The sequence below is a fragment of the Euphorbia lathyris genome, chromosome 3 (assembly GCF_963576675.1).
Source record: "Euphorbia lathyris chromosome 3, ddEupLath1.1, whole genome shotgun sequence".
Lineage (NCBI taxonomy): Eukaryota > Viridiplantae > Streptophyta > Magnoliopsida > Malpighiales > Euphorbiaceae > Euphorbia > Euphorbia lathyris.
Genome location: NC_088912.1, coordinates 57351356 through 57371709, shown reverse-complemented (window position 1 = coordinate 57371709; position 20354 = coordinate 57351356). Strand labels below are relative to the sequence as shown.

The following is a 20354-nucleotide window of genomic DNA, read 5'->3' as shown; positions in this document are numbered from 1 at the left end:
ACACGAAAAACACAAAAACGCAAAAAAAAAGCAGATACTTGAAAAAGCACAAAACATGAACAACAAAAAGTGACAAAACACGAAATATACAAAAACGTGAAAAATACAAAAAACACGAAAACGTGAAAAATACGAAAAACACGAAAACGCGAAAAATGCTAAAACACAAAAACGTGACAATACGTGAATAATACGAAAAGTAACAAAATTCGAAAAATAAAAAACGCAAAAAAGGAAAAGGAAAAAACCGAAAAACTAAATGTGAAAATACGAAAAAATGAAAAAAAACACAATAACGTTAATAACACGAGAAAACGTACAATTTATAGTAATAGATTTGAGGGTAATATTATCTTTTGAATGAAAAATTATATATCTTATTCCAGCAACCAAACATATGAATATTTATTCCTAAAAGATTCATATTCCATTCTTTACTATTATATTCTTTTGGAATAACAATTCTATTCCATTCCACTCTGCGAATCAAACGACATCTTACAGTTTATGTGTGGTTTTTATGTTTAATTTGTGCTTAATACATGTGAATTTTTTTTATTATTTTATATATACAATTGAAAATAAAAAAATACATTTCCAGTGTGGTTGCCAAACACCTACATAAAATTTTGCACAACACACGCGATTTTAATTTAGTTGATTTTTTATTACAAAAAAAAAAAAACTAATCCACCGATGCGGCGTACCATTCCCAGCCTCCAGCGATTATAAGAAAGAGTGAAAAACCTCTAGGGTTTTGACTAGTCGCTTCTGTATCTGCACAGAGGAGAAGAAGTAGACTGTGATCGGAGAAACCCTAATTAAATCTCAATTTGAAATCTCAATTTCATTTCCAAAATCCCCACCATGGGTAAGGTGAAAGGTAAGAATCGCTTGGATAAATATTACCATCTCGCCAAAGAACATGGTTATCGTTCCCGTGCCTCCTGGAAGCTCATCCAGCTCGACTCCAAATTCCACTTCCTCCACTCCTCTCGCGCCGTCCTCGACCTTTGCGCCGCCCCCGGTGGTTGGATGCAGGTAGCGGTGAACCGTGTCCCTGTTGGTAGTCTTGTCCTTGGAATTGATTTGGTGAAGATCGCTCCTGTCCGTGGAGCGGTTGCTATCGAGCAGGACATCACGAAGCCTGAATGTAAAGCTAAGGTTAAGAAAATTATGGGAGAGAACGGAGTCAAGGCTTTTGATTTGGTTTTGCACGATGGTTCCCCTAATATTGGCGGCGCATGGTCCCAAGAAGCTACGTCTCAGAATGCGCTTGTAATTGATGCTGTTAAACTGGCTACGCAGTTTCTAGCACCCAAAGGCACTTTTGTTACTAAAGTAAGATCTTTTGTTCTATATTAAAATAAATTATGTTTCCTTCTCAAATGAGTTAATCTTTTTTTTTGTACTTTTTTTTCTTGGATTTGCAGCCAATTTTGAATTGGTCTAGTTTTGGGTTTGTTAGATTTTATTTCACATAGGATTGTAATTTTAGAAAGCTGAGTGATGTGCCTGGCTCATAGTTGTGAAAGGCGAGCTGAGATTAACTTCTAAAGTTGTAAAACACAAAAACTAAATCATTCATGCGAATCTGAGACCATTTGAGCTCCCTGCCTTGAAATCTTGCACAAACTTCCAACAAGAATCCCTTCTTTTTGTAACTTAAAAGCCTGCAAAATTCATAACAATTAAAGACCTAAAAACTAATTATAAACTTAACAAAACTAATAATAAACTTGCACAACACATCAACAACTAATAATAAACTTGTAAAAACTTCACAAAATTTCATAAAAATTTGAGCAACATAACATTTAGAACAAGTCATAAAAATTTGGGCAGCATAACACTTGGAACCAAGAAAAGTAAGAGAAGAAGAAAAGAAACTAAGAAGATGGAAGTAAGAAATAGAAGTTAACAGATCAGAGAAGAGAGAAAAGTAAAATTGTCGAAGTAAGTATGTACCTTTTAGATCGACGGTGCTGCTGGATAAGTTGAAGTGAAGTTGTCGAAGTGGATGAATTAAGCGAGGAGATGAAGTCTTCCAACTGGACACAGAGAATCCTTTTTATAGCAATCGCATAAACTGCCTAATTACAGTTACTCCAAATTTTAACCTAAATATCACCTTTTTACTCCATTACATAAGGCGGTGGCTTGATCGCCTGGGCCGCCTCTCGCCTCAGGCGATCGCCTGGGTCGCCTTTCACAACTATGGCCTGGCTTATGTAATTTTGTACTTATTTTTGTATATATAATTCAGTTATGCATTCTCCAGTAATTAACATTATGCAACTGTAGTTTCTGCTCTCTATTCAATTAACACATGTAACTTGTATCAAGATGGCCCTGGCTTATTGATAGATGAATTCAGAAATTTTTGTTTGGCATCATCGTTATTTTTTTATTCCTTACCAATTCATTATTTTGCTAACTGTTGTATTATGTTAGGTTTTCAGGTCTCAAGATTACAATTCCGTCTTGTACTGCCTCCATCAGGTGTTTTTCTACTCTTTTAAGAATTGGTCCTGGCATTGTGAGGACCTATTTTTTATTTTTTTATTTTTGTTGATTTTGCCTTTGTAGTTGTTTGAAAAAGTTGAGGTGGATAAACCAGCAGCTAGTCGTTCAGCATCTGCAGAGATATTTGTTTTGGGCTTGAAGTATAAGGCTCCTGCAAAGATTGATCCACGTCTACTTGATGTGAAACATCTATTTCAGGGATTCTTAGAACCCCAGCGGAAGGTGCTTCGCAATTCTACCCTCTGCTCACTTTTTTTATTGTTTCTTTTTTCTTGTGCGTCTGAATACTTCTTGTAGGTGGTGGAGGATGTACTCAGACCAACAAAGCAAAAGCGACATCGTGATGGGTATGTCATCCCATTGAGTTTGTCTATTCCTTTATGCAACCTCATATAAAAAAATGTAGTCTATTGTTTCTTTTTTTACAATTCCCTTCATGCTTAGGTTGGCTTTGTGCATTTCTTAATCAATCATTAAACTGTTCAAATATTTTAATATTTCATTCATGCCTATGATGATGAGGCCACTAGCATGCTTGGTTCATTTTGATGAAGCATGTGTATTTCAGAAGTTAAATGAGGGTACACATTGAATGAATCTGATAATGTGCTAACTTGAATGTTTTTCTCATGGTTGATTGGATCCAACTCCAGGTATGAAGATGGGCAAAGCATTCTGAGGAAAGTATCATCTGCCAGAGATTTTGTTTGGTCTGATACGCCTCTTGAGATTCTTGGTTCAGTTACTTCTATAACATTTGAGGATCTAGCTTCCTTGCCGATAAGGGAGCATGCTTTAACCACAAAAGAGGTAGTCCATCTTCCTTTATTACTTCAACTCCCATTTTGTTCCAAGTTTTGACCACTAGCTAGATGAATTATACGGGCAGGTTAAAGCTCTTTGTGAAGATCTTCGTGTTTTGGGGAAGCAAGACTTCAAACATCTACTGAAGTAAGATATATGTTCTCCCTTCTCTTGGTCATTGTATCTTTTAGATTAGCTCACTGTGTTGTGTTTCATCTAATAAGATAAAAGAATATATTTTACCTTACCTCTGGTTAAAATATAATGTTAGTATGCATATGCCACTTCAAAAAAAGGTTTCATATTCCTAAATTTGATTCCTTCCTCACTTTTTGGGATTTGGTTTCGTACGAGTTATTCATTAATATTGCGATGTAGGTGTACATAATATTTAAAATAACTACTGAAAACAATTATTTATTGGATGGATGCAGCTAAAAACTACTGAATCTTTTTCCTCTTGATCTTTTTTCTTTTATCTTTCGGGAAGAAGGCAAAAATGTTAATGGTCCTTTCTGAACTAACAAAAATTTACCTGCCTATCTTTTTGTTGTTGAAATTATATGCCTATCTTTTTGTTGTCCTATCTTTTTAATTTGGAGCTTGTTCAATTTTGCATCATTTCTCATAGTATCAATGGAAAATTAGCTGGGTTACTGCTTATGCATGCATGAAGTAATACTTGCACCTTTATGTAGGTGGAGGATGCATATAAGGAAGGCACTGTCTCCCTCGCAGAAGGCTGATTCTACTGCTGCCGCTGATGGAAAAGAAAAGCATGAAGAGGATGAAGATGATAAATTGCTCAATGAAATGGAGGAGCTGACTTATTCTGTGGGAAGGAAGAAGAAACAAGCGCAAAAACGTGATGCAAAAAGGCTAGCTAAGGTCTGTCCATTGTGTTTTCACAAATACTTTATAAAGTTTATATTGTCTAAAGTTCTTTTTCTGAATTAGATGTGTTAACTTATGACTTCATAGAAGAACAAACATGTCTTAACTTTCATAGGACAAAAATTAGATTGTGATATTGTTTTGATTTTGGAGTCCTGCATGCTATCTCATACTCACTATTTCAGCTTATTTGTTTTCCCACTATGCTCTAATCATTCAGGACAAGGCTCGGAAAGCAAAAGGAATGCAAATAGATGCACTGGAAGATGGCTATATTGATCATGAGTTGTTCTCTCTTTCTTCCATCAAGGTATGCCTCTTTCTTTCCTTTCGACCTTAAGGGTCTCTGCTTGGATGAGGGTTAGAGGAGATTAAATAATGGAAGGGGAGGTAGTAGGGTGAAGGTAAGGTAAGGTGAAGTTTTTCAATTAACCTTGCTTGGATAGGGGATGGATTTACAAAGGTTTTATAAAGGGAGGTTAAGAGTATATATTACTAAAAACACCCTTGCTATTACTAAAATTCCCCTATCCCATCAAATTGCGCCGTTCTTGGTTCTTCTCTGCTGTATCATCTATCTCTGCCATCTCTAGTCGTTGATCGTCATTTTGAATCCCTTGCTTTTCGTTTTCATTTTGATTTCAAGTGGAACAAGACACTAATATATACTATTCCCTGCCATTTTCTTCTTTGCAAGACACTAATTCTTTGCTCTAACCAGTTCAATTTCAATTTTCTTCTCTGCCATTTGTCTATTGCTCTGTGGTAATCACTGGGTTTGTCTTTTCCTACAAAGATTTGGATCTTTTTTTTCTGATTATTGGAGAAAATCATGCTAGTGGCCTTGAAGAATTTGTAGAAGGAAGACTACGTTCATGGTGTTTTTGGAGGAAAGCATTAGAGAAAGATAAATTTGTAAATTCAATTTACTTAACCTCCAGATCCCACTGATTTGGTCGGACTGAAATTGGAGGTTTTTGGAGGTTATGTAACCTTCATTTAACCTAGAGAAAACCCTTCCCTTCAAATAAACTTACGGGGCATTTGGTATTCTATGGGGATAGGGATGAATAGGGATGGAGATAAAAGATTGGGATAAGGATAAAAATAAGATAGGAGAGTTTATTATCCCATGTTTGATATGTAGGATAGGGATAAAATGATTCATTTTATTGTATTACCCTATCCAAATTTAAATAGAAAGTATATATTATTGTAGACTGGAATTAATTAAATTTAATCTATCAACCTAACTTGAAAAATACTTAGAACACTGTATTAAATTTTCAAAATACAAAAAATGGAATAACTTGAGAAATGCTTGGAACACTATATTAAATTTTCAAAACACAAAAAATGGAATAACTAATATATTTAAGATGATAGATGAATTTTTTTTTGTTACAATAAATTTAATTAATTTTATTCATTATTGATACTACAATAATATATGGACAAACTTAGGTTTTTAAAAGTTCAAAGATTAAAATTAACTTGAGAAATATTTGGAACACCCTACTAAATTTTCAAAACACAACAAATGGAATAAATAATAAAATTTGAGGGACGAATTAGACTTTTCCATCTAAATAAGTTATCCATCTCCCAAACAAACACGGGATAACTTATCTCGTTTTTTTTATCCCTATCCCACCTATATCTCTCCTAACAAACACCGTTATTTCCAAGCAAGGTTACTTAAATAATCTCCCTTTAGTTAACCTCCCTTAACCTCCATCCAAGCAGACCCTAAGTGGTGCATTTGTTTTGCATGAAAACTGAAAAAAATGTTTGAGCAAAAATAATCATTTAGGCTATTTTGTTCTGCTTGATCCCACTGATTTGGTCGGACTAAAATTGGAGGTTATGTAACCTATAGAAAACCCTTCCCTCCAAATAAAGTTATTTCCAAGCAAGGTTACTTGAATAATCTCCCTTTTAGTTAACCTCCATCCAAGCAGACCCTAAGTAAGTGGTGCATTTGTTTTGCATGAAAACTGAAAAGAATGTTTGAGCAAAAATAATCATTTAGGTTATTTTGTTTGGCTTATCTCTTACTCTTTCCTTTTTCGGAAGAGGTGCTGCACTGGACTAATGTATTTTGTTTGCAGTACTGGATATATATATGGTTTTGGATTAATAACTGTTGATTTACTTGGTTGTAAAATATCAGTTTCATTGAAGTTTGATAATGATGCATATGATAGTCCAAGAGCCCGGGGGAAAAACTGAAATTTTGAAGATTTAATAGCCGTGATGTGTTTTTTTTAGGGTAAGAAAGATTTGGTAGCTGTTGATTCTGCCGAAAATTGTGAGGCTGGAGAAAGTGAAAATGAAGAAGATGAAGCTCAGGAGCATTCATCTAGTGATATGGACTCTGATGAAGAGCGGAGAAGGTAAATGAATATCCACGCAGTGCTGATTCTTTTTTCTTTTTCTTTTTCTTTTTAAGGATTTAATAATTGATTTCATGGTATTTAATATTGTGATTTGATGTTAGATATGATGAGAAAATGGAGGAGTTTCTTGATCAAGTTTATGAAAGGTTTGCGGCAAAAAAGGAGGGAAGTAGTAAGCAGAGGAAACGTGCAAAGAATGCCTATTCTGAACTTATGGAGGTATGAAGCTCTTCTAGTGGTTGCTTTGTCTGATCCACATAAAATCCATTTACGTTATCGGTAAAATGTTCAGTTTATTGTTTTATTAGGGGTTTAGGCTCTTAATGAGTGTTATATTGACATAATTTTTTTTTCCGTATGTAATTATTGTGCATATTTATCATGCAGGATGATGACAACATTGATGCTGTGCATTCTGATTATGATGATTCAGATAAAGAACAAGGTGATGAGGAAGCAAATCCCCTTGTAGTACCGTTCAATGATGGAGTTATGCCTACCCAAGAAGAGATGGCAGATAAATGGTTTAGTCAGGATGTCTTTGCTAAAGCTGTTGAGGATGGAGACTTGGGAAAGTGTGACAGCAAAGATGAAATGCAGGTAGATGGGCAAGAAGAGAAAGTTGCAGTTCCAGAAAAGAGTGCAGTGGGTTCTAAAACGATCCAAGTTCAAACTTCAAAGGCGCAAGAGGATTTTGAGATAGTCCCTGCTCCAGCTACAGATTCTAGTGATGATTCATCCTCAGACGATTCTGATGATGATGACATTGAAACCAAAGCTGAAATATTGGCTTATGCTAAGAAAATGCTGCGGAAAAAACAAAGGGAGGAAATACTAGATGGTGCTTATAATAAGTATATGTTTGATGATGGTGAGGGGTTGCCTAGCTGGTTTGTGGAAGAAGAGAGAAGGCACCGCCAGCCAATGAGGCCTGTTACAAAAGAGGAGGTTGCTGCAATGCAAGCCCAGTTCAAAGAAGTAAATGCTCGACCTGCAAAGAAAGTGGCTGAGGCAAAGGCTAGAAAGAAGCGGGTGGCAATGAGGAAGCTTGAGAAGGTTCGTAAGAAGGCAAATACCATTTCAGACCAGGCAGACATCTCTGATCGTTCAAAGGGGAAGATGATTGAACAATTATATAAGAAGGCTACTCCTAGAAGGCCAAAGAAGGAATTGGTTGTTGCAAAGAAGGGTGTTGCAGTGAAAGCCGGCAAAGGGAAAGTCCTTGTTGATCGTCGGATGAAAAAGGATAAAAGGGTGCACGGAATGAGTAGTAAACAAGGAAAAGGCACCTCAAAGAATGGCAAGGGAAGTAAAAGATCTGGAAAGGGTTCTGCTAAGAAAGGAAAAGGAAACAGAGGGAATAAGGCAGGCATGCGGGCATAAAAGAGCCTTGATTTTTTGAACCTTTGCTATTACCATCCATCCGTCTTACCCTAATATTTATTTTATTTCCATGCATTCAGAATTTCTCATTAGTATTACAAAGAAACGGTCTGAAATTGAAGTCTTTAAATTTGGATTCAGTATAGAATTGAATTTGTTAGCTATTTGGAGAGAACAAATTTTAGTCCTGAGATCGTATTTCTCAAAGGGTTCAGATTAATTAATCTAATTATTTTTTCAAAAAAATTAATCTAATTATTTAACGAACAATTTTATTTGAAAATCCAAGTTTATTCAACTTTTGATGAGGTTTTTAATCGTTGTTTAGCCTTTCTAGTTACTATAGTTACTGATGTGTTGCATGGCAAATGAATTTGACATCAGAAATGAATCATGACGGCAAGGTTGATTAGAATATCTCCAATCGAGGGAGTTTGGAACAGTGTTTGCTAATGTGTCAATCGGTTTTGATCACATGGACCTTAATGATCATGTACTATTTAGTCATTCATCATTAGATTTAGGCTTATTAGAATTTCAAGGTGGAGATTCAAAACATCCTGCGGTTTAGAATTAATAAGCCTAGATCTAACGGTTAATTAAATTCAAATAATATTGAGTTAAAATAATTGATATTGATTAAGTTTAAATTTTTTTCACTTTCTTAAAAATTATTATTTAAAATCACTATTATAGAATAAACTCTTTCAATCAAATTAATAAAAAACGAACCTTTCCAATTTTATTTAGTTATTTACATAAAATGTGTCAGTTTTGAATCATCTATTTTAATACTTGGTTTCATTTAGATTCTTGTGACATTTTAGTCAAAGGCTCAAAGACGAATGTCAGCACTTGATATTTATAAGATATTAAAATGAACTAGGTTTTCAACTATAAGCTTAATCTTTTGGTTGTTCGATTTTTGGTAATCTCATTTGTTGATTAAATTTTTTGGACATGATAATATGGAATTGTGTTGTGAAGACTTTTAATTATAAGGTTAAAGTTTTAGTTCAGTTGGTTCAATAACAGTCAAACTATGACGGAAAAATTCCGTCATAAATCACTATTTTCCGTCAGTAAATTGTTTTACTGACGGAATAACGGATTACAATCGTGGTTATATCGGTCGACGTGGATTTCGCTTACGGTTTTTCTGACGGAAATTTGAGACGGACTGGTGACGAAATTCCGTCAAGCAGCTGAGACAGAATTAAACGTTAGGACGTTCTCACGTGACTAACGTATTTCCGTCACAACGTTATGACGAAGTACAAAGACGAAACTAAACGTCTCAATCTTCATTCCGTCACGAAGCAACATTTCAGACGAAAATATCATTCTTAAATATCAAATTACATTAAATGAGAATCTCGTCACAAAATTGATTTGCTGACGGAATTCCATCTCAATATAATATTTTTTTATTTTTTTTAGCACTCAATAGTGCATTGAAGGACTATTCAATTTAGAATTCATATATGGATATAATTTAAACTAAAATATATTAATATAAATCCAAAAATATAAAATCGTAATTACAAAATTAGGCTAATTAATAGAAACAGACACGAAAAGCGGAAACACTAATATAGAAGAGTTTCCGTGCAACATTGGTGATATGCCTGACAATTTTGTTAATCAGAAGCTAGATTATCCAAAAACTACAAAGCACATGAGCTACCTAAGGACAAATTAAAGGACAAATTAAAGAACAAGAGCTTATTAAGGAAATTTAGGCAAGTACATGGGCCAAAATGAGCTTATGTCGGATTTCTTCAAACTCAAATCAAGAACCAATCACACCAAAACTCTACTTTAGAATTTAAGACACGCCTTTTTAACTCTATGATTGCTATGATGCACCAGTGTGTCAAAGCAAATTCCGATTGCAGTGACTCTGGATGAATTTTTTTGGCACCAATTCATCAACTGATGCATTTGATTGAGCACAAATGAGAACCCTTCTCCTAACAGAACCTTCCACTAACTTTTCATTTCTCCTCACGTCCTCGTTCAATTGTCTAGCCAAGGCAGCATCCTGCCATGCCCTTGCAAGTGCAATAGATTGGCTAAGTTGGCCCAGTACCAGATGAACTATTAAATTTCTTTGAGCCTCCATTCTGGAAATTCTTCACATCATTAGTCCGGTTAATGAAGCAAACAAGGCACTGTCAATAGCCACTATAGTTTGAGTCTTCACAGTCCCTATTAATATGTTAGAAATATTATGAATGCAAGAAATTTCAAAACCTCTTTAGATTAAACCATGTGCAGAAGTCTGGAGGTGGTCCCTGAATAAGTGATAATTGCAATTCTTTCTTTGAATTTGGCAATCCAATTGCAATATTAATAGCCTGCAATTGGCTGTCATTGAAAAATTATTTGAGTGATTCCTGCAAGCACTGTGCATATTGTAAAAGATGCTTTTGTTTTTAGGATCAAGTAGGAAGCTGATTGGAAATTGGATACCTACTAATAGTAGAAGGTAACTTGGTATACACAGCTAAATTAATCCTAATGGGAATTGATAACACACATAAAACACATGAGATTAGAATGAAAGAAACTTATGAAAGAGATAAACATATGTGAATAGTTATTCATAACATCAGGATTGTGTGGATTGTACTGATATAATGTACCGGTATACACATCAATCATAATAAGTACTCGAATGATAGCGGATAACTAAAAGAGGAGGTTATGCACCTGAATGGAGTCTAACTCAACTTGTCGCAAATTGTTTACCACCCCCTTCGTGTAATCTCTTAATGTTGTGCCTTTAGATAAGATATTTGGAACTACCTATATTAAATGGTGAAGAGACAAAGATACAAATCAGGATTTTCACGACCACTAGTTAAAGGAATGCAAAAGAGGGTTGCCAGAACATTTCTAAATATTCACAGAAAAGGAAAATTATAAAGCCATATAGAAAATCTCAGTGTAGCATTGCTAGTTAAGAACAAGCACATTATTATTCAAAGGGAAAAGAGGAAGCCACAACCACAATTATTCAAGAAAAAAATAAACCAGTGAATCACTCAATAGACTTAAGAAAGTGAGGTAGAAATAGAATAAACAAATAATCCTTGTATAGAAATCCAACCTTTAGAACATTCTCAACATAAATCAAAGGGATATAACGTATTTAGTTGGACCCGCCTATAATACACATTATTAGAAAAGAGAATTACAAATTTCTGATATATAAGTTTTATTCTTTCAGCACAACTAAGTACAAAATAAAGTATAAAAGTTCAATTACAAAAAAGTTTCAACATGTAAACAAGCAAAACGCATCACTAACGCATGTTAACCTCTCATTTATGAAAAACTACAGATCCAAATATGAAAACAATGATTTCACACTAAAAACAATGATACACAAGCTATCCATAATTGCATACACACATCACATATGAAGATCAACACGAGTGAACAAGTATCGAAGTTATTAGATAGAATATATATTAGCATGTGCAAGCATTTGTAAACACACAAATAATAATAAAAAGCATTAAATCATGATTTAATGAAAAATAAAGAGAAGCGACACTACTACAAATAAAATGTACATAGAGTGAACACACCACCTTAAATTCAAACCAAATTGATGAATATTTAGTTAGACTACCTGTATTTGTTATATTTTTCTAAAGGAACCTTGCATCCAAGCTTGTGATAAACTTTTGTGAAGATTACCCCATTTTCTAAACCTGAAAACATAATTATAACAATCCATTAGTTCTCAAAAAGCAAAGAGCAGCCAAGGGAAGATATGGAGTTGAACTATTTCAGCATCAGTGCAAATATGATATTAATGCCTTGGTTGAAGTTTCAAGGGGAGGGAATTAATTCATAGAAACAAGTGTCATTTTGGCAAATCAACATGAAAAATAACAAAAGTAATATTACATTTAACATTCTAGGAGCTTTCAATCAATTGCTAGTTCATTATCTAAATATTAACACATAAAGTATCAAACAATGCACAAAACAAGAAAGACTCAACAACTTACATGGTTCACTAAGAAGACGTTAGGTTTCCTGTTAGATCACATCCAAAGAAAGTGTTAAGTAGAAATAGTGGAATAAATCACAAAATCAAAACCCTATGGAACCAAAATACACACAAAATTTCAAGTAATAGGCCAATAAATTCATACTCATCCCTCATATTTAGGATGCCATACTTCGGAGGAAATGAAAGAACATAGTGAGGGAAAAGGGGGTTTCCTCTGATTTGAAGGTTAGGAACAGAACCACCGCTCATAAGCTCTCCTATCTCAAGATGCAGTGTTGCTTCGAAAGAGAGGAACGAATTCGATCGAAGCCCTTATGCGAGAAGAATGAATATCTCAAAAGTGAGCTGTCGTATCTGGGCGGAGATGAAAGGCGAAACAAAGAGTTTCGAATTTGTACGCAGTTTCTATCAATTGATTTCCGACTTCCTCGATCGAACATGTACGGAGGGATTAGGGTTAGAGGGAGCGGATCGGGTTTGGGAGGATTGAGAAGTGAAAATGTTAACATTAGGCTTAGATAGAGAGGATAAGGTTTGGGAGGACTGAGGCGTGAAAAAACTAAGGGAGTACCGAGGAGTGGAAATATTAAGGGATAAAATAACGCACCGCTTAGTTTCCCCCACTCCGGGCCAATTTGGATAGCCAACGGGCCCGTGGCAGCCAGGCGCGCTGCCGATCCCTGACACACGCAGAGACACACCCCCTATAGTGTGTCTTATACCAAGTCGGGTCCGTTTACCGGCAGACACTACGAAGCCCCATACACCACAACTTTTTACTTTGGGGAGTTAGGCTTATCCAATGGCCATCAAACTTTGCACACATCAATTATATATCTAGAGGAGCCTAGAAGATTCTAGAAGGCACGGGAGAAGTCTTCCAATTTCGAGAATTGGCTAAGAGGTTATCTCTACCCGCAGATTTAGCCTCGGTTTGTGCCTACGGCCCAGGAAGCTGCCAGACTGCCCAAGCAATGCCCATAAGGTTCCAGAAACGCCCATCATTGTCCAAACAGCGCCCAACAGTGTCTAGAATAGTCTACACTTGTCTAATTTAGTTCTCCCTAAAACTTTCTAGATAGAAAAGCCTTGTAATCTTCTAGAACATTCTTAAGAGGCTTGGAGGACTATAAATAGGGGTGAGGGGTCATTTGTAAATCACTTTGGAAACTCCAAGCTCTCAAGCCTACTTGTAAAGCATTCTTTGTGTGCAATACAATACTTGTTTATTTCCTCACACTCTTGTGCATTTCTTACACTTGTGACTTTAATTTCGCTAAGGCAACGAAAGTTTGCTAAGGTGAATCGTGGGAGAGGCTGAACTAGCAACTCGGGGGAGAATATTGCTAGTGCCGCACGGACGACAATTGACGAAGGAATTGTGCCCGTGACATAGCTAGGAGCAATTTTATCCCTAATGTTTAAAATGGTACAATTTTACTTCTAAAGTTGGCAACTGACAGCAATTTTACCTATAATGTTGTCAAGTTGGGTCAATTTTAGAAATAATTCATCTAACTGTCTTCTCGATCATGAATCTTGTAATCTACATTTCATATGTGAGTCATTTTATCACTATTAGTGACAGATCATAAACATATGATATATGTGGAAAAAAATTTAAAAAATATACTTTCTATTTTACAAGTTTGACAAAAAAATTTAAAATATTTCGCCGAATTAATAAATATTAACCTCCAATTCTATTATTAAATCACATTAAATATAATTTTTTTAAATGGACTGATATGTAATTGGTGCAGAATAATATCTAAAATTAATCTAACTTGTCAACATTATGGATAAAATTGCTCTTTGCAGCTAACGTTATGGGTAAAATTACATCATTTTAGACGTTATGGGTAAAATTGCATTTTGTTCCAAATATTAATAAATGAATGTTTTTTATTTTAAAATTAATAAAGGGTTTGTTAGGTTATCAAAATAATAAAAATAAAATGATTATATTATTTTATTTTAATAGTGTAAAAAAATTAATTGAAAACAACTTGGAATCAAAAGTTTGGTATTTAAGGAAACTATGTTGAAAAAGTTAGTGGTCAAAGTTAATTTAATTACTGCAGGGTAAAATAAAAAAAATTGAAAAATCTAAATTCAATTTAATTTTGTTAATGTTAATTCTATATTAATGTTTTTTTATAAATAATGCTAACATTAAAAAATTAAAATTATTATATTTATTTTATAAAACCCTACACATATATTTTTGGTTTTTTTTATTTTTTTTTTGAAAATCAGTTTTATTTAATATTTTAGATAAAATAAAAGTATAAAACTACTTTTCCATTGTGACAGAATGGTAAAAACGTCTCTAAAAACATCATCGCACTATGACGGAATAATTTCCGTCTCGCATTCCGTCACACATGACCACGAGAATTCTCCTGCCAATTCATTTTGATGGAAAATCCGTCTCAAATTTCTGTCTCAACCTTTGACGGAACTCTTAGTGACGGAAATTCGTTGTAAATTTGGACGGAAATATTTCCGTCACAATATTCCTTCACAGTTTGACAATTTTCTAGTAGTGATTCTCTCTCTACTATCTTATAAGTCTTTTTAACTTGATTGTTGGAATGTACTTAAGGGATCATTTTTGGCACAAATCAAACTCGCTCGGTAAGATTCCACTAGAGATCATGATACCTCATCATTTGGTGTAGTGAGCGTTGAAACACTAGTCTTTTGCAAAAAAATTGAAAGAAAACATGGTAGAAATCATCTTCTAGTACCTACTCTTGGAAGTCATTAGCAACATTGAGCAATCAAAAGATATAGAAAAGAAAGCACACATATCCACATAAACTTGGAGACCATCATATTCATCCAAGACAAAGCGAAATCAGAAAACAACGACCGCGTCACTATATTGATTGAGACTCTTCAGAGCTTCTAGGCCACCCAAGCTCAGCATGTAGAGACTTAAAGGTAGATGATTGAAGTCCAAAAGGTGATTTATGAGGACCACCAAAAACTATTTGGAATTTCTTTGATCCAAGAACCCCCCAGAGCAGGAACGACATACCACTAGGCTTGCCTGATCAACCCCACACGGTAACAGACACCTCACGAGAGGCTAAGCCTCAAACGGCCCCACAACATCTAACATCCCTTAAGGACTAGAAATTTGAGACAAGAAATGGGTCGAAGGTAATGCTATGCGGGAAACAAAATTCTAAAGGTTCTTAGATAAGAAGGCTCCAGGTGGGGTCATCGGTGACCAGATTACATCAAGTAGAACACCTCTGACCTAATAGATAATCGAGTTCGATTTCCCTCCGAACAAGAAGACCCCCAAATTGCCTACCTACACAGGCATAAAAAACCTGGATGAATGTTGAGCCACATTTATGAGTATGATAAGCTTATACTCAAAAGAAGACTATGCCATGTGCAAAGTTTTTTTTTTTGACAACTTTGGTGGAGTTGGCACAAGAATGGTATGTGAGATTGGAGCCGAAATCAATTGACTCCTTTGATCTCCTTAAAGATTTGTTTGTTGCCAGATTTGCAGGACGGTCAGAGTCAGGAGAATAAGCTCGGATGTAAATGACGTCCGACAACTCCAAATAGAGCTCTTAAGGTCCTAGCAAGCCTACTTTCACCACAAGTCTGCGCAGGTAAAGTCCATGAATTTAGAAGTGGCCATTAATGCTCTAGCCAAAGGAATAGACTGTGAACCACCCAAAAAAAAAATGCTATACCGACCCCCCACATTTGAAGAATTGATAGCCATTAGCTAAAACTTCCTCCGATATAACGATAGTAAGAGGCCTACAAACTGTGGGAGGGTGAAAAAGTCAAAAGTCGAAGAGAACAAAGCAAGGCAGATAAGGGCAAATAAGTAGTTGATTGTAGAGAATTTCTCACTCTACGAAATGATGCACCCATCCCGTACCATAATAGATGGGACGAGACCAAAAGGATACCACGAGATGAAAACATGTCTGGCTATAACTTCGACAAGGAGGTTCATTACTTCAAAGATTCTCTCCCTTTGCAACACCAATACACTCCTCCCACATCACACATATCCTATCGACCAGTTAGAAACAACAATCCACACTAGCCAAAGATAAATACTGTAAATTCCACAAGAATAACGGCCACACCACATGAAAACACTTTCTTAAGGAAGTAGACATGCTACTCAGCAAGGGCCAGAGCCAAGATCCAATTCGTGCCAAGTAGGCACTCATCATTAGAGGAAACAAACCCCTCGCTAAGATGAGTTGAACTGGCCTCGATACCACGGGGAAATCCAGGTTATACGAGAAGGGGCACTGACCTATGCAGAGGACTCTAAATGGCGAAATAAGATGAAAGGCCCAATAGGAGAGTCCATTTTAGTACATTCACCCATCTGGACTCAACACAACGAAATCTTAGTGGTTTCCTTCCTGATCAACAATTTCAACATCCGATGGATCCTCATCGACACCGGAAGCTCAGTGAACCTCACATCATAGATCATACTGTATCAAATGAAATCTAATAGAAAGAGGCTACGAAAAGGGACTTTTCCCTGATGGGCTATCCCATATAGAGGTGCCAATCTTAGGAGTGATATCATTGCTTATTATCTTTGAATAGGAGCACAAGCTAGCAGAGGTATAACCAAAGCGCGCAAGCCTATGATCTAAAGCATAGTAGCCACCATCAACATTAGCAACCTCGCTTTTACACTACCTAGCTCTAAAGGCCCCATACCATCATTATCTCCGAAGATAGGAAACTGGCAAAAAGGATACATTGGGCATCTGTTAACACCACTAGAACAACAATGGTCATTGACACCGTAACCACCCCAGATGACCTTTGGGGAGATACACCCCAAACCTTGGAACCCCTAAAGGATTTCCAGTTGAGTAATGATCGCACCCTAAGCCTAAGGACCCATCTCACTATGGCCCTAGCTGACGCTTTCAAGGGTGCCCTAACCTGACACACCAACATCTTTGTATGGACCACCTCAGACATAGATGAGTCTCCCTTGACCAAGCTTCCTAACAAATAGACATTGACCCCTCGTAGGTCCCAATCAATCAAAAGAAGCACATCCATTCATGAGAGAACCATGAGGAAATTAAAGTAGAGGTAACAAAATCCTAGCTGTAGGATTTGTTAAGGAGGTATACTACCTCGATTAGCTTTCTAATGTAGTTCTTGTAAAGAAGACCAACAAGAAGTATAACATGCGTGTAGACTTCATCGATTTTAATAAAAGATGCATTACATATTGTTATCCTCTTCCTAACATTAACCAGCTCATCAACCAGATAGCTAGTTAAAAAATCATGTTCGTTTTTTTTATCCAATTTCAGGATATAAACAAATCCCAATGCATCATGACGATGCCGAAAATATCATTCATCACATATGAAGGCACATTTATTATACCATCATGCCTTTCAGTTTAAAGAACGTGAGAGCTACTTATCAGTGTTTAAAGATGTTCACAGAATACATTGGAAGACCATGCAAGTTTATATGGATGACACAATTGTAATTAATGCACGAAAAGATGATCATTTGAGATACCATATTCGAACAATATCAGCTGAAGCTAAATAAAAAAAAATGCATTTTTGGCATTTGGGTAGGCAAATTCTTGGGCTATGTAGTGTCCAATAAAAGGGATAAAATGAAACCCTGACAAAGTCTATGCAGTTCTTGACATGGTGCTCCCGCAACCTACAAGAGGTATAAAAGCTTAATGGAAAACTCATTGCCTTTAGATGCTTCATCTCATGCTCGACACAACGATACATTTTGTTCCATGATCTTCTAAGGAAGGACCTCTATTTTTTATGGGATCCAAATTTTCAAGAAGCGTTTGATGCGATCAAAGCCTTTTCTCACTTCTCCCCCATTATTGTCATCTCGTTAGACATGAGAGGATCTCAGCCTATATTTCATTGTGACAGAGGAGGCAGTAGTAATAATTCTTACACGAGTAGAAGCTTTGGAAACTCTTCTAGTATATTACCTCAGTCAATTATTAAAAAGGAATGAGCTATGCTGCTCAACCATCGAGAAAGTGCTATTGGAAGGCATTCCAGATCCCGCTTTTGCCCATACTTTCAGGTACACATTGTGGTGGGATGTAAGAATCTAGGTAGAGCGGTTATAGTAAGTGTGATATATGGGTGAAATAAGTAAGATGTTGCGTGTATGCTTAAACTCTACTAAACGCTACTACGTAGGGGCAATTGTACCCCGTCGTATCAAGTAATAATCTGGTTAACACCGGGTATCGAATCCACGGGATTTACACCTACAAGTATTAAACTACTCGGTTCTATACGTTATCTAAGCGGTGAATACTTTAGCTTGGGTTGGGTAACAACTACAAACTACTCCTAAACTAAGGTGAGACAGACTCGTGTAATTCAAACCCTAAATGAAATGTTACGGGTGATGATAAGCTATAACATATGATAAATAACTCAAAACGTATTACGATTAATACTTTACTCTTACAAAGACGACTACTTATAGACCGAACAACTTCAGGAGGTTCTAGGGTCGTGATTTCCTCTTAAGGCGACTCTAATTCTTAGGATCAAAAACTAAGGCTCGTAAGTTCCGTGGCTTGTCAATTCCTACGGTTTTCGGTTTGTCAACTCCGGTAAGGCAACACTTATGTGAATCCTAATAGATTTTGGAGCTCATAGCGACCTACACAATAATCAATTATCAATATCAAAGCAAGCAATAAATATCAACACGTATAGAGGAAATGAAATCGTAAATCATATATTATAAATGTGGAGTGTATAGAAGTGAAATACAACCAAGCCTAGTACATAGGAAGAGTACAAGCTAGTTAACAAGTGAAAAGGGAAGAAGAATCGGCCCTTAGGACTAGCTAACCGGACTCAAAAGCCGTCTCGTAGGACTTGGAGGTGGAACTTTCAAGCTTGGTGGATACGGATTGAACGTAACTTTGACGGAGTGACGGTATGAATGTACAAGCTCTCAAGAGGGTAGAGTTTGGTTACACAAAATCTGAATGATAAAATGAGTGCTAATCACTCTTATTTATACACATCAAGCTCGGGGGTAGAATTGTAATTACACAAGTTACAAATAAGATTTCACACTATTTTTACAGGTTTCACAAGGTACGCCCTGCGTATCTGCAAGATTAGCCCATCCCATTGATAATTTCTTCCGCGTGGACCAGATTTAGACTAGTTGACTCAACCACGCCCCGCGTAAACTGGGATACGCCCCGCGTGGTTGAGCTCTGGAACTTATTTGCTTGAAGTACACCTTGGACGCCCCACGTAGTTGGGTCCCTGGAACTTTTGTCTTCAATTCACACTAGAGACGCCCCGTGTACTATGGCTTACGCCCCACGTAGTTAGGTCCCTAGAACTTTTATCTTCAATTCACACTAGAGACCCCACGTACTGTGGCTTACGCCCCGCGTGGTAGGTATTGACCAAGTGGGAATGTGCAATTGACTGCTGTGTGTTGAGGGGAAGTGGCTACGCCCCGTGTGCCACGTTTTGCGCCCCGCATATCCGTGAATTAGTGCTTGATTGTTTTCTTCTTTGTACCTAAAAATACGATCTTCGAGAACCGAGTTAGCTTGACGTTTATTTTTCTGAAATTAATCAAAACTAAGGAAATCAACTGAAAACATAAAATTTATTTTTATTTTGTAATTTATTCGAAAACATATTATTTTTATGATTAAACTTACTTATTAAGCTCGAAAGTATACCGTAAATCACGCTAAAAGATAGGGACAAAATGCCCCTATCAACCTCCTCGGACTTTAAAGTTTTACTTGTCCTCAAGTAAAGGAAGTCGAAAGACAAGGGATTGTCCCCAAGTGCGTGATTTCAAAACCAAGGTTTTACGAAAAAGTCTTCGACAAGTGCTTACGCAAGCGAATGAGTGACCAAAATTTCTTTGAAACCTCCATGATCAAATTTAATAGGCAATATTAACGGGGATTGATTATCTTTTGAGAACCCGATTGTACCTCACCAAGGGATTTCACTCTTACGCTCAAACTTTTTTGGTGGGTTGGTGTTTTTACGCTCTTCTTTGTACTTACTCAAAGTCACCTCGAGTTTGCATTTTCATCCGGGTTTTTTCCACCTATACTATGGTTTAGGCAATATTAAAAATGAACCCGGAGGGGGGTTGTAATGTGGGTGGCTTTTTAGTGGTAAGTGGTTAATTTTTAGAAACTCGAGTCCAAATACTATTTTGATGATCGCATCACTTTTTCATTTGTTTGGCTTTAGCAAGCTCATAAAATATAACTTGAAATT

General features: G+C 36.2%; 1 protein-coding gene and 1 long non-coding RNA gene across 5 annotated transcripts; one reads left to right on the top strand and one right to left on the bottom strand.

Annotated features, from left to right (window-relative positions):
* Positions 1–693: 693 nt before the first annotated feature.
* LOC136222235 (adoMet-dependent rRNA methyltransferase spb1) lies at positions 694–8170 on the top strand. Its single transcript, XM_066009787.1, has 11 exons — positions 694–1341; positions 2455–2502; positions 2590–2748; positions 2824–2873; positions 3180–3336; positions 3416–3477; positions 4029–4218; positions 4445–4534; positions 6496–6620; positions 6725–6842; positions 7011–8170. Exons 1-11 carry the CDS (start codon positions 868–870, stop codon positions 8004–8006), a joined length of 2469 nt encoding a protein of 822 aa, XP_065865859.1. The 5' UTR covers positions 694–867; the 3' UTR covers positions 8007–8170.
* Positions 8171–9716: 1546 nt separating this feature from the next.
* On the bottom strand, positions 9717–12593 carry LOC136222236 (uncharacterized). Of its 4 annotated transcripts, none has more exons than XR_010685558.1 (4): positions 12035–12593; positions 11650–11731; positions 10263–10817; positions 9717–10180 (listed from the first exon to the last, which is right to left on the bottom strand). It is a non-coding gene; the product is annotated as an uncharacterized lncRNA (long non-coding RNA). The 4 variants fall into 4 exon arrangements; XR_010685557.1 differs by having other exon boundaries at positions 9717–10405; positions 10722–10817; XR_010685559.1 differs by having other exon boundaries at positions 9717–10376; positions 10722–10817.
* Positions 12594–20354: the final 7761 nt, after the last annotated feature.

What these genes read in the sequence shown, in the direction of transcription:
- LOC136222235 (XM_066009787.1), top strand. Translation starts at nt 868, where the DNA reads ATGGGTAAGGTGAAAGGTAAGAATCGCTTGGATAAATATTACCATCTC. An exon ending in ATGCAAAAAGGCTAGCTAAG is followed by an intron (nt 4,219 to 4,444) that starts GTCTGTCCATTG and finishes CTAATCATTCAG; the next exon opens with GACAAGGCTCGGAAAGCAAA. An exon ending in TCTGATGAAGAGCGGAGAAG is followed by an intron (nt 6,621 to 6,724) that starts GTAAATGAATAT and finishes ATTTGATGTTAG; the next exon opens with ATATGATGAGAAAATGGAGG.